Below are 12,838 nucleotides of genomic sequence, written 5' to 3'. Positions count from 1 at the left end.
GTAGAATAAAGAAATGCAATAGAATTTACAAAACAAAGCATACATATCAAAGGCTCACAAGCAACCAACGTACAAGAGAAGACAAATTGAGCAAATTTTAAAAAATGAGAAATTTAGTTGTAGAGGCCTTGACAATGAGTCAGTAGGTTGTGGAATCGGTTCAGAGTTGAGGTGGGTGAAGTTATCCATGCCAGTTCAGGAGCCTGAATGTTTAGGGTAATAGCTGTTCCTGAACCTAGTGATGTGTGATCTAGGGCATTTGTACTTCCTGCCAGGTGGTAGCAGTGAGAAGAGAGCCTGGCCTGGATGATGGGGGTTCTTGATGATGGATGCTGCTTCCTTGTGGCAGCACTCCTTGTAAATGTACTCAATGGTGTTAGAATTTTGTTAGAAATAGGCTATTTCTGATCTCTGGGAGCATTGTTATTATCAAACAGTTCTCCCTGATTCTTTGTAGGTCTTTTTAGGTATGACAGTTTATTGGCATTAAATAAGATTACATTTATTGTGCTTCACAGGCAACCTCACTTCCTGTCACGTGTACATTTGGAGGGCAGGGCAGCCCTTATTAAAAGTGGTCCAGACTATTCCTGTCAATACCGTGAGAAGCATTGATCTCTTTGCACTTCCTTCTGGCACAGGTAAGACTCCAGAACTGAACTCATCAGTTCACTCAGTGTTATGTGGAAAGGTTGATGGAAAAATTAGCAGAAGCAGCAAGATAGATCTTAAAATTTACAATAACTTTGTATAAGTGATGACTGATTGAAGCTTCATAATTTACAGATTTGAAATAATTCCAAAGATAATTACTCTTCCTGCCATTTCACGTCAGTAGACACATCATCCAGAATCAGACAATCTCCATGGTCTCTGCAACTTGGGCAACATTATTTATTTTTTGTGTGACTGTATGTTTACTACTATCTTATTTATTTAGTTATTGAAATACAGCATGGAATTGGCTCTTCAAGATACACCCCTGACAATCCCCTGATTTAACCTTAGCATAATCACGGCACAATTTACAATGACCAATTAGCCTACTACCCGGTACGTCTTTGAACTGTGGGAGGAAACTGGAGCGCCTGGAGAAAATGCACACATTCCAGGGGGAGGTCATGCAGACTACTTACAGATGATGTGGGAATTGAACTCTGAGCTCAGACATCCTGTGCTGCAATAGTGCCACACTGACCGCTACGCTTCCGTTTGTGCCTTGCGCTGTTGGTACTGTGTATTGCACCTTGGACCCGGAGTAATGCTGTTTTATTTGGCTGCATTCATGGGCTATGGTTGAACGACAATTAAACTTGAATTTGGGCTTGAGTCAAAGTTAGAATGCAGATTGCCCTTGTTTTACCTGTTCAACACCATTCTATATGTTTGCAGCAGTATTTTTTTACTTGGCCTGTTTAACGAAATGGTCAGTATATAGATAGGTACAGAAACATGTCTGACCTGCTGATTGTGCCCCAGGGTAAATGTAAGCAAGCTTTTCCCACTGAACAACACACACACACACACACACACACACAATGCCGGAGGAACTCAGCAGGTCAGGCAACATCTGTGGAAAAGAGTACAGTTGACAATTCAGGCCGAGACCCTGCATCAGGAGTGGAGAAAAAAGATGAATCTGATTTAGAAGGTGAGGGATGGGGAGGAAGAAACACAAGGTGAAACGGGGGTGGAGGGGGAGAGGGGTGAAGTAAAGAGCTGGGAAGTTCATTGGTGAAAGAGATACAGGGCTGGAGAAGGTGGAAGAGAGGACAGAATGCCATGGAAGAAAGAAAAAGGGGCAGGAGCACCAGAGGAAGGTATTGGACAAGTAAGGAGATAAGGTGAGAGAGGGGAAAAAGGAATGGAGAATGGTGAAGGGGAGGTGGGGGGCTTAATGGAAGTTCGAGAAATCGATGTTCATGCCATCAGGTTGGAGGCTACCCAAGTGGAATATAAGGTGTTGTTCCTCCAATGTGAGTGTGGCTTCATCACCACTGTACAGGAGGCCATGGACTGACATATCGGAATGGGACTGGGAAATGGAATTAAAATGGGTGGCTGCTGGGAGATCCTGCTTTTTCTGGCAGATGGAGTGTAGGTGCTCAGTGAAGCAGTCTCCCAATCTACGTCAGGTCTCACTGATGTACAGGAGGCCACGCCAGGAGCACCAAACACAGTGTATGACCCTAACAGACCCACAGGTGAAGTGTTCCCTCACCAGGAAGGATATTTTGGGGCCCTGAATGATAGTGAGGGCGGAGGTGTAGGGGCAGACGTAGCACTTGTTCCACTTGCAAGGGTAAGTGCCAGGAGGGAGATCAGGGGGAGGGATGAATGGATGATGGATTCATGTAGGGAGCAAACTCTGGTGAAAGCAGCAGGGGGGGGGGGGAGGAAGTAGTGGGATCCCGTTGGAGATGGCGTAAGTTTTGGAGAACTACGTGGTGGATGTGGAGGCTGGTGGGGTGGTAGGTGAGGACGAGAAGAACCCTGTCCTAATGGCGTGGCAGGAGGATGGGGTGAAGCCAGACATGTGAAGAGGAAGAGATGTGGTTGAGGGCAGCATTGATGGTGGAGGAAGGGAAGTATCACCTTAATTCTGGAACTGAGAGAAGAGGATGGCATTTTTACAAGTGACAGGGTGAGAAGAGGTATTGTCCAGGTAGCTGTGAGAGTCAGCAGGTTTATAATAGACATCAGTAAATAATTTGTCTTCAAGGATAGAGAGAGAGAGATCGAGAAAGTAGAGAGAGGTGTCGGAGATGGACCAGGTAAATTTGAGGGCAGGGTGGAAGTTGGGGGCAAAGTTAATGATGTTGCCGAGCTCTGCATGGATGCAGGAAGCCGAACTAACGCAGTCGTTGATGTAGTATAGGAAAAATGGGGGAGTGATGCCAGTGTTGTCCTGGAACATACACTGTTCCACGTAGCCGACAAAAAGGCAGGCATAGCTGGGAGCCATGTGAGTACCCATGCTACACCATTTGTCTAAAGGAAGTGGGAGGACACAAAGGAGAAATTATTGAGAATGAGGACAAGTTCAGCTAGATGGAGGAGAGTGGTGATGGAGGGGAATTGGTTGGGTCTGGTGTTCAGAAAGAAACGGAGAACTTTTAGGCCTTCCTGGTTGGGGATGGAGGTGTATAGGGATTGGACATCCATGGTGAAAATAAGATGTTTGGGGCCAGGGAACTTGAAATCATAGAAAATACCAAGTGCATGTGAAGTGTCACGGAGGTAGGTAGAAAGAGGCTGAACCAGGGGGGATAAAACCGAGTCGAGGTATGCAGATATGAGTTCATATCATATCGTGATAGGTAAGAACAAGCAGAAACAATGGGTCTACCTGGACAGGCAGGTTTGTTGATCTTGGGTAGGAGGTAGAAACAGGAGGTGAGAGGTAATTGAGCAGGACTGGAGAAGGGTGAGGAACCCTTTCACTAATCTGTAACTCTTTCACTAATCAACTTCCCAGCTCTTTACTTCATCCCTTACCCCCTCCCAGCTTTACCTAACACCTTGTGTTTCTTCCTGCCCCCTTCCCCCACCCTCGAACTCTGAATCCTCATCTTTTTTTCTCCAGTCCTAATCAAGGGTCTTGGTCTGAAATATTGACTGTACTATTTTCTGCAGATACAGCCTGGCCTGCTGAGTTCTTCCAGAATTTTGTGAGTGTTGCTTGGATTTCCAGCATCTGCAGGATTTCTCTCTTGTCGGAGTTTCTAACTAGCATCAGTTGTGTGCACTTGGTGTTGTCGTTAGACGCTACACCATGCTTAGAGTGAACAGTTTTTAAATAGGATCAGTTGTATGTGTTTGTGTTCAGAAAGCAGTGATTTTTATCATTGATAGCAAGAAATAAGCAGTAAGACAATTCAGAGCCGTTTTGCTCATCATTGTTTCAACGTTTAGGCTTGGAAAGAGGAGTGAAAATGCAACGGTTTCACTACTTCAACAAATATACACTCAGTGGCCAGCTCATTAGCAACAGGAGTGGAACTTGGTGTGGTCTTCTTCTGCTGTAGTCCATCCACTTTGAGGTTTACACATTGTGCATTCAGAGATGCTCTTCTGTTATAATATGTATTTATTTCAGTTACTCTCACCTTTCTGTCTGTTTGAATCAGTCTGGCCATTCTCCTCTCTCATGAGCAACACGTTTTCACCCACAAATTGCTGCTGCTCACTGGTGTGGTTTCTTGCCTCACTCTCTATAAACGTTAGAGACTTTTCTCGATGAAAATCCCAGGAGATCAGCAGTTTCTGTGATACTCAAACCATCCCGTTTGGCACCAACAATCATTCCACATCAAAGTCACTTAGGTCACATTTCTTCCCCCATTCTGATGTTTTTTCTGAACAACAACTGAATCTCTTCAACATGTCTGCATGCCTTTATACATTGAGTTGCTGTCACATGATTAGATAATTGGATATTTGTATTAATGAGCAGGTGAATAGGTGTAGCAAATAAAGTGGCCAGTGAGTGTGTAATAATACTTTATGATTGATTTCTGATTAGCAGATAATAATTTGCAAATATTCATTGTTGATTTTCTTCCAGTTCATCTCCTGTTGAATGGTGGAGATAAGTCAAATCTCTACATGTGGGACGTGAGGAGCAACCATTTTGTATTAGTACTGAAGCTCCCACCATCAGATCACATGGTGTCTGTCGCTGCCCCTTCCCATAATGGAACCAGAGCCCTCATTGCTTCAGTGGGCAACTTTGATTCCTGGATCTATGAGCTGGCTTCTGTTTCTAATGAATCGGATTTCATTCCAGGGTAAGAACTTTTGAGCTGCTGTTTTATGTATTGCATCTGAGAAGAGTACATTTCTTCCCCAGACAGAGAAAAGTGTTTGGTATAACACACACAAAATGCTGGAGTAACTGAGCAGGTCAGGCAGCATCTATGGTGCGGAATAAACTGTTGAATTTTCTTGCTGAGACTCTTCAACAGGACTTCAACCAAACAATGTGAAACCCTTCAACCAAACCAAGTGCTTGCTTGTGTCTTCTGCTGATCCCTTAGTGATTTGTAACCAAGAATTTGCAAATGCTCCACAATAAAATGTAACAGTGGAGGATTATATGGGTTGTTCTACATATGACATGTCAGGAGAATAACACTGCCTCACCTCAACTCAAATGCTTAACCTCTTTAGAAAAGGAACATAAAAAGTCTCAAAAGGATATTTAACAATTAATGATTTAGTCCTTTTCACTACAAAATTGGAGGAAAATGGCAGACAGGAGGGTGGCAGTTACTCAAATAACCACGGGTTACAACAGTGGTGTGCGGAAGAGCATCTCTGAATGCACAACACATTGAGCCTTGAAGTGGATGGGCTGCAGCAGCAGAAGACCATGAACACACACTCAGTGGCCACTTTATTCAGTGTTTGACGTACAGGAGATAGTTAATAAAGTGGCCACTGAATGTATATTAACATGATGTTGGTGCAGGGTAATGTAATTGGTGGAAACGTCCATAATGCGCAATGACCTACATTGCGTAGGAGCTCACTTTAAGAGGCTGTTCTGACATGATGAAGTAGTTATGTAAAGTGCTTTTAGCACACTTTATTTTTAGTGTTTGGTGCTTAATAAATGAGTCACTTTGGCTTCTCCAAAACATAGAGTGCCTCTGCCATTTTATTTGCGAAAACCTACACTGGTGACCCCAAAGCTCTGGAACAATTCCAGAATTATTGAGCATGCCAGCCAGTGCAGTCACTTTGAAACTAACTGAGTTTTGGGAGCAAAATGCCGTTGCTTGGTTTGTACAAGCTGAGGCTCAATTTGGGCTTCGAGAAATCTCCGCCAACAGACTTTTGGGCTATCAGAGTCTGAGTGTACCAAGCAGTAGCTCTCCTTGCCTGGCCTCGGGAGCTAATGAACCATGTGCTGTCTCTCCTGGGAGATCACCATCCTTGTTTTATTTCTAATGAACACTTCATGCAGCAAATGTCCTTGCTAATGCACCTGTGAAGAACTATAGGGAGCTTGCTAAAATGGCTGGCAGTTTACACTCAGCTAGGCCCCAGTACATCATTGCTCCTCCTTTCTCTACCTCAATAAGCCCGGTCAGGAATGTCCCAGTGGCTGTGAAATAGACCACACTGGTTCTGTTTTTTTTACCACACTTGCTTTGGTACCAATGCTGTGAAGTGCCAACCGCCTCGCAGCTTCAACAGTGCCAGTGCACCAGGACGTCAGAGGTCTGTGAACACCCTGGGTTCCAGCTGCCAACTTTGTCTCCCATTTATTACAGGCACCCTTTCAGGGCAATGCTTCCTGTGTAGCATGGGTGCTCAAGTGGACTGTGTTGCCAGTATCATCTGTTGATGAGAAGGCAAACAGCGACAGAACCTCACTGGAGGCTGAAAACAGCAGCAGGATCAAGACACAAAGGGTGACTCTCTGCTTCAGTGGGCAACGTTACACATGGAGCTTGGTCCTGGCTAAAGAGGCCAGATCTCTGCTTGGCGTAGCTTTCCTATGAGCACAGCTATTAGTTGATCTTACGAACTGCTGGCTTGTGGATGTCAGGGATTTTGGGTTGTTACCTGGCTCCCGCAGTAGGTTCTCCACAACACCACCATATGTGAGTTTACTCAGCTGCTGGGCGAATTCCCAAACCTCACTGAGCCCACGTTCTCCACTACAGTCACAAAGCATGCGGTTGAACACCATATTTCTGCAACTGGCTGAACAGTCCATGCCCGCACCCATTGACTGGACTCAGAAAAGCTGAGAAGGCTGAGTCTGCCAACATGGAAAGACTTGGCGTTGTACGCCAGTTGAATAGCCATGGACTTTACCCCTCCACATCGTCCCTACGTCTGACGGTGGTTACTTACGCCTTAGCAAGGCCACCCCCACCCCCCCCCCCACCCCCATTGCTACATGGTCCCTGGACTTTTCAGCATGTTTAGCCAGTAAGTTAATTTTTTCAAAGTTGATTTAGGTTGGGGCTACCATCAGTTGCCTGTGTGCTCAAAGGGCTTGCCCAAAATGGCTGTGATAACCCTGTTTGGCCTCTGTGCATGTCGTTTGAGCCGAAAAATGCAGCACAGACTTTTTAGTGGCCAGCGAACTCCATATTAAAAGACTGTGATTTTCTTTTTGTTTACCTGGATGACGTGCTTGTCACCAGTGCTTCCAAATCTGAACAGTTATCTCATCTCTGCACACTTTTTGAGTGTTTTAGCTGACACGAGTTGATTACTAACCCTCCTAAATGCCAGTTTGGGTTGTCACCCATTAACTATCTCGGCCACTGCATCTCCACAAAAGGTTCAAAATCTGTCCCATCAAAAGTAGTCGATATTGTGGATTTCCCACGGTTCTACACTATTAAAAGTTGACAGGAGTTTTTAGGCATGGTGAATTTTTATCACCCCTTCACTCTGCAAGCTGCTAAATTTATGCTCCCCCTGTATAGTGCACTTAAAAGCGGTGCCCTTAATCAAGTGTTTGGTCAGCAGACATGAACAGGGCATTTGATTATACCATATAAGTTCTTTCTGCCCCCACTCCCCATAGCCATTATTACTGACACTGTGGGTCCTGTGCACAATCAGCTGGTTGGAGGCGTGTAGCAGCCACTCGCTTTCTTCAGCCGGCAGCTCCGTCTCCCCTGAAGGAAGTACAGCACGCTTGACCGTGAGCTTCTCAGTCTCTAACTGGCAGTTTGCCATTTGCATTTTCCTCTAGAGGGTCGTCATTTCATAGCGTTCATTGACCACAATGCCCTTGTGTATGTGATGGCCGAAATATCAGACCCTTGGTTTGCATGGCAGCAATGCCAACTGGTCTACATATCTGAGCTCACGACCGATATAGCCCATATCAAGAGGAAAAATAACGCTGTGGCTGATAGTTCTTATGGTCAGCCGCTGAGGACCTACCCATGGGGTTGACTGTGGCAGCTGACGAAGCTACTAACTCGGAGATCTAGGCTTACCGAACAGCAGTCACGGGCCTGTGGCTGGCTGACATTAAGATCAGGGAAACTGGGGTTTCTCTCCTGTGTGATGTCTCAAGTGGTTACCTTTGCCCCATGATATTCCACATTTATAAACTGGATGTAAACTGTTTTTGATTCAATACTTGGCCTGTCACATCCAGACTGGAAGGCCACAGAAACTGTTTGCAATAAAGTTTGTGTGGCACGCCGTTAGAAAGGAGGTGAGTGATTGGACTGCGGCCTGTGTGGAGTGCCACGGATAAGAGGAGTAAACCTGAATGTGTGTCGGTAGATCGCCTCAAACCGGCCCACCAAGATTTGGAGGATTCCATTACCATGTTTCTGCTGTCACAACGTGACCATCATACCTCAGAACGAGCCAGAGGCGCCTGCTGTTCCTCCACCCATGGAACACAGGACCCGAGCCTGGCGGCTTGTCTGAGCTCCAGACAGGCTGACAATGCTGGTTTTAGTGAATTCTGGGTGGGGGGAAGTGCCTGTGTAGGATAAGTCATTGGTGTCATTCACAACCACTGACATTGAGTTGGAATTCACGTTAAGAGGTGGGTCTGACATGATGAGCTAATTACATAAAGGATTTTTAGCACACTTTGTGTTCAGTTTTGCTGGTTCAATAAATCAGTTGCCATGGCTTTTCTGAAACATAAAATGCCTCTGCCATTTTATTTGTGAAAATCTACGTTAGCTCACTGCTGTTGATATATAGAATAACAATTAAACATTGCCACCTTTAACTTGACAGATCTGCTGAGCTCATCTTTGAACCTGGTGACAAAGACACAGTGATAGCTGTAAATATTCTTGATGATGACACACCAGAGGAAGACGAGTTCTTTGCAGTCAGACTCGTGAATGCGAGGGGTGGAGCTGAAATTGGTTTTAATGATCACGTCAATTTAGTGATCCAGTCAAACGATAATGCCCATGGGATAATCGGTTTTGTGCAGGTAAATACGATTTCATTTTCATATTGATCTGGGTTTGAAAACAAACTGAAGGCTCTTTAAGACCATGAGGCATTCAGCAGGGGCAGAATTAGACCATCGAGTCTGCTCCATCATGCCTGATTTATTGTCCCTCTCAATCCCGTTCTCATGCCTTCTCCCCGTAATCTTTGACACTCGTACTAATCAAGAACTTAACTTCGTCTGCTTTAAATATACCTGAGTTTTCTTCTTCTTGCGCCTGTCACCACTCCAGGGGCATAGGTCGTCCACAGCAGCCTACCAGGGTCCTCTGTCCTGTGCTGATAGAAAGTTAATTAGCCCTCTGGCCTCTGCTTTCACCAAATGACTTCATACATCTTCTAGATGAACCTTCCCCTCCCAGGGATAAGGACTTTGGGGTTTTTGTAGCTCTGGGTCTTTACGGGATAGGGTTGCTCATCTAGTGCTCAGTTGGGCTTGGGTCTGTCCAGGGTGGAGTTATACCTGAATTTTGAACTTGTAAAAATATTCTATGTGTTCAGATTTCTATATTTCTAATGTTAACATGAACAGCTTGACATCAATAAATTATAAATTGAAAATTATGCCTGTACTATTTTCAACATTAGTGTTCATTGTGTAGTATTCCTTCAGAAAATGTAGATTATCTTATAAGAGCATAAGACATGGAATTAGACCATTTGGCCCATCAAGTCTGCTCCACCTTTCCATCATGGCTGATTTATTTTCTCTCTCTCTTTGAAGCCCTTACTAATCAAGAACCTATCAACCTTCTCTGTAAATGTACAGCAATGACTTGGCCTCCATAGCCATCTGTGGCAATGATTTCTGCAGATTCACCACCCTCTGGCTGAAGAAATTCTTATTCTAAAGGAATATCTTTCTATTCTGAAGCTGTGCCCTCTGATCTTAGTCTCACCCACTTTCAGAAACATCCTCTGCACATCCACTCTACCTACGCCTTTCAATATTCTATAGGTTTCAATGAGATCCCTCGTCATTCTTCTAAACTTAAAAATGGACATGCCCAGACCCATCAAAAGCTCCTTATAAATGGTTTAACTACTAACAGGTCACAGAAGGAATCTTTATCAAATACGAAATAGTACATTTTAAACAAAGGTACCTCAAAAAGTTAGTTAAGTAGAGGGTCACAAGTAGATGGGGTCGAAAAGAAAACTTTTGGCACAATAGCCTTCACAAATCAAAATACTGAGTGTAGGAGATGTGATGTTATTTTGAAGTTGTATAAGACATTGCCGAGGCCTAATTTGGAGTATTGTGTGCAGTTTCGGTCACCTACCTACAGGAAAGATGGAAATATGATTGAAACAGTGCAGAGAACATTTACAAGGATGTTGTCAGTTCTTGAGGACCTGAGTTGTAGGGGATAGGTCAGGACTTTATTCCCTAGAACATAGGAGATTGGGGGAGATTGAATAGAGGTATACAATATGATGAGGGTATAGATAGGGTAAATACAAGCAGGCTTTTTCCACCGAGGTTGGGTGAAACTAACCTCATGAGTTCAGTTTAAGGGGAACAGGATGGGGAACTTCTTTACTCAGAGGATGGTGAGAGTGTGGAACGAGCTGCCCACAAAAATGGTGGATTTGGGTTCAAGTTCAACATTTAAGAGAAATTTAGATAGGTATATAGATGGGAGGGGTATGGAGGGTGATAGGTCAAGGTCGATAGGACAAGGCAGATTGATCGTTCGGCACAGGCTAGATGGGCCAAAGGTCTTGTCTCTGTGCTGTGGTGTTAAATGACTCTATTAAAAACTGAAGCTGTATTTCCATTCTGCAGAGCTTCTTGTCCATGCAAGTTGAAGAATTGGAAGAAGACAATCAGATCACTCTGAGGGTTGAACGGCTGCGGGGAACTCACAAAACTCTAATTGTACATTGGGTAGCCACTGGAAATGTGAATGATATCTTCCCAAACTCTGGAGCAGTAAGGATGTTTCTGTAATGTACCAAAGGTTACATTTCCTTGGAGGTGAAAAGGCTGAGAGCCACCCTGATAAAGGTTTTCAAAATGTAAAGGGTTAGGTGAAGTAGATGGTCAATATCAGAAGACATCATTTAAAGGGAAGTGGAGGAAAGTTTAGGGAGAGTCAGAGTTAAGTTTCTTACACAGAGAGTGGTGAGTGCTTGAACCACTGTTTGGACTGTTTTTAGAGACAGACTTAATGTGTGATGTAGACAATCATGGTCTTTCCATGACCATGACTGCTCTTGGCAAATATTTCTACAGAAATATGTCTTCTTTTGGATTGTGTCATTACAAGACAGGTGACCCCAGGCATTATCAATATTCTTCCGCCTGGTGTCAGTGGTTGCATAGGATTGTCTGCCTGGCATAATCAGGACTTGTGACATACACGAGCTTTTCATACGACCGTGCGCCACCTGCTCTCATGGTTTCACATGACCCTGATCCGGGGGACTGGGGGGGGGGGCCTAAGCAGGTGCTACACCTTGCCCAAGGTTGACCTGCAGGCTAGCAAAGGGAAGGAACACCACACACCTCCTTTGTATCTCTACCCCACCTCCTATGCAGATACAGTAGGAACCTTTAAGAGACTCTTAGATAAAAATGGATGAAATAAAAATGGAGGGATATGTTGGAAGGAAGGGTTAGATTGATTGTGGAGTAGGTTTATAACATCAGGGGCTGAATGACATGCCCGCAACTTACAAATCCATGTGTCTTTGGTATGTGGAAACTGGAGCAGCCAGAGGAAACCCATGAATTTATTGGGTTAACAGGGAAGACATGCAAACTCCTTACTGAAGCAGCAGGAAATAATCTTGTGTTGCTGGCGCTGTAAAATGTTATGCTATCCATTATGCTCCCATGCTGCTGAGTACACTTGCCCTTTGTTGAAAATAATTGAACCATTTGCAATAGTTCATCCTTGTAGGGAAGGAGGGTTAGGAAATTCCATCTGTAATAATTCCAGTCTTCTGTTTTAGGGACATACAGTGGCAGAAATGTTTAACGGGTGACACTCTTCTATCTGCATTGGGTAGCTTGGACAGTAGTTAGCAGATTCAATGCAGGCTATTGGGCATCAAATCTGACACCTAGTTAAACTAATCACTGAGTGTGGGATTCACCGATTCTGATTGAGAGGTGGAACAGACCCCTACTCTTCGTGATTTTTTTAAAATGACCTGGATGATGAAGTGGAGGGATGGGTTCATAAATTTACTGATGACACAAAGTTTGGGGGTGTTGTGGATAGTGCGGAGGGCTGTCAGAAGTTACAGTGGGACATTGATAGGATGCAAATCTGGGCTGAGAAGTGGGAGATGGAGTTCAACCCAGATAAGTGTGAGGTGGTTCATTTTGGTAGGTCAAATATGATAGCAGAATACGGTATTAATGGTTAAACTCTTGGGCAGTGTGGAGGATCAGAGGAAACTTGGCGTCCGAGTCTATAGGACACTCAAAGCTGTTGTGGAGGTTGAGTCTGTGGTTAAGAAGGCATACGGTGCATTGGCCTTCGTCAATTATGGGATTGAGTTCAAGAGCCGAGAGGTAATGTTACAGCTATATAGGACCCTGGTCAGACCCCACTTGGAGTTCTGTGCTCAGTTCTGGTCACCTCACTACAGGAAGGATGTGGAAACTATAGAAAGGGTGCAGAGGAGACTTACAAGGATGTTGCCTGGATTGGGGAGCATGCCTTATGAGAATAGGTTGAGGGAACTTGGCCTTTTCTCTTTGGAGCGACAGAGGATGAGAGGTGACCTTATTGAGGTGTATAAGATGATTAGAGGCATTGATCGTGTGGATAGTCAGAGGCTTTTTCCCAGAGCTGAAATAGCTAGAAAGAGAGGGCACAGTTTTAAGGAGCTTGGAAGCAGGCACAGAGGAGAT

At 44.5% G+C, this 12,838-nt stretch overlaps 1 protein-coding gene across 1 annotated transcript in view; it reads left to right on the top strand.

Moving 5' to 3' along the window:
• Positions 1 to 12,838, top strand: part of adgrv1 (adhesion G protein-coupled receptor V1) — a 539,532-nt gene that overhangs the window by 238,509 nt on the left and 288,185 nt on the right. The window contains exons 50-53 of the mRNA XM_059969328.1: positions 519 to 641; positions 4,568 to 4,790; positions 8,743 to 8,947; positions 10,757 to 10,903. Coding sequence (XP_059825311.1) covers positions 519 to 641; positions 4,568 to 4,790; positions 8,743 to 8,947; positions 10,757 to 10,903 — 698 coding nt within the window. The remainder of the gene's footprint in view (positions 1 to 518; positions 642 to 4,567; positions 4,791 to 8,742; positions 8,948 to 10,756; positions 10,904 to 12,838) is intronic.

Source organism: Hypanus sabinus, chromosome 5, assembly GCF_030144855.1.
Source record: "Hypanus sabinus isolate sHypSab1 chromosome 5, sHypSab1.hap1, whole genome shotgun sequence".
Lineage (NCBI taxonomy): Eukaryota > Metazoa > Chordata > Chondrichthyes > Myliobatiformes > Dasyatidae > Hypanus > Hypanus sabinus.
The sequence above is the reverse complement of the archived record's forward strand: the minus strand, read 5'-3'. Positions and strand labels throughout refer to the sequence as shown.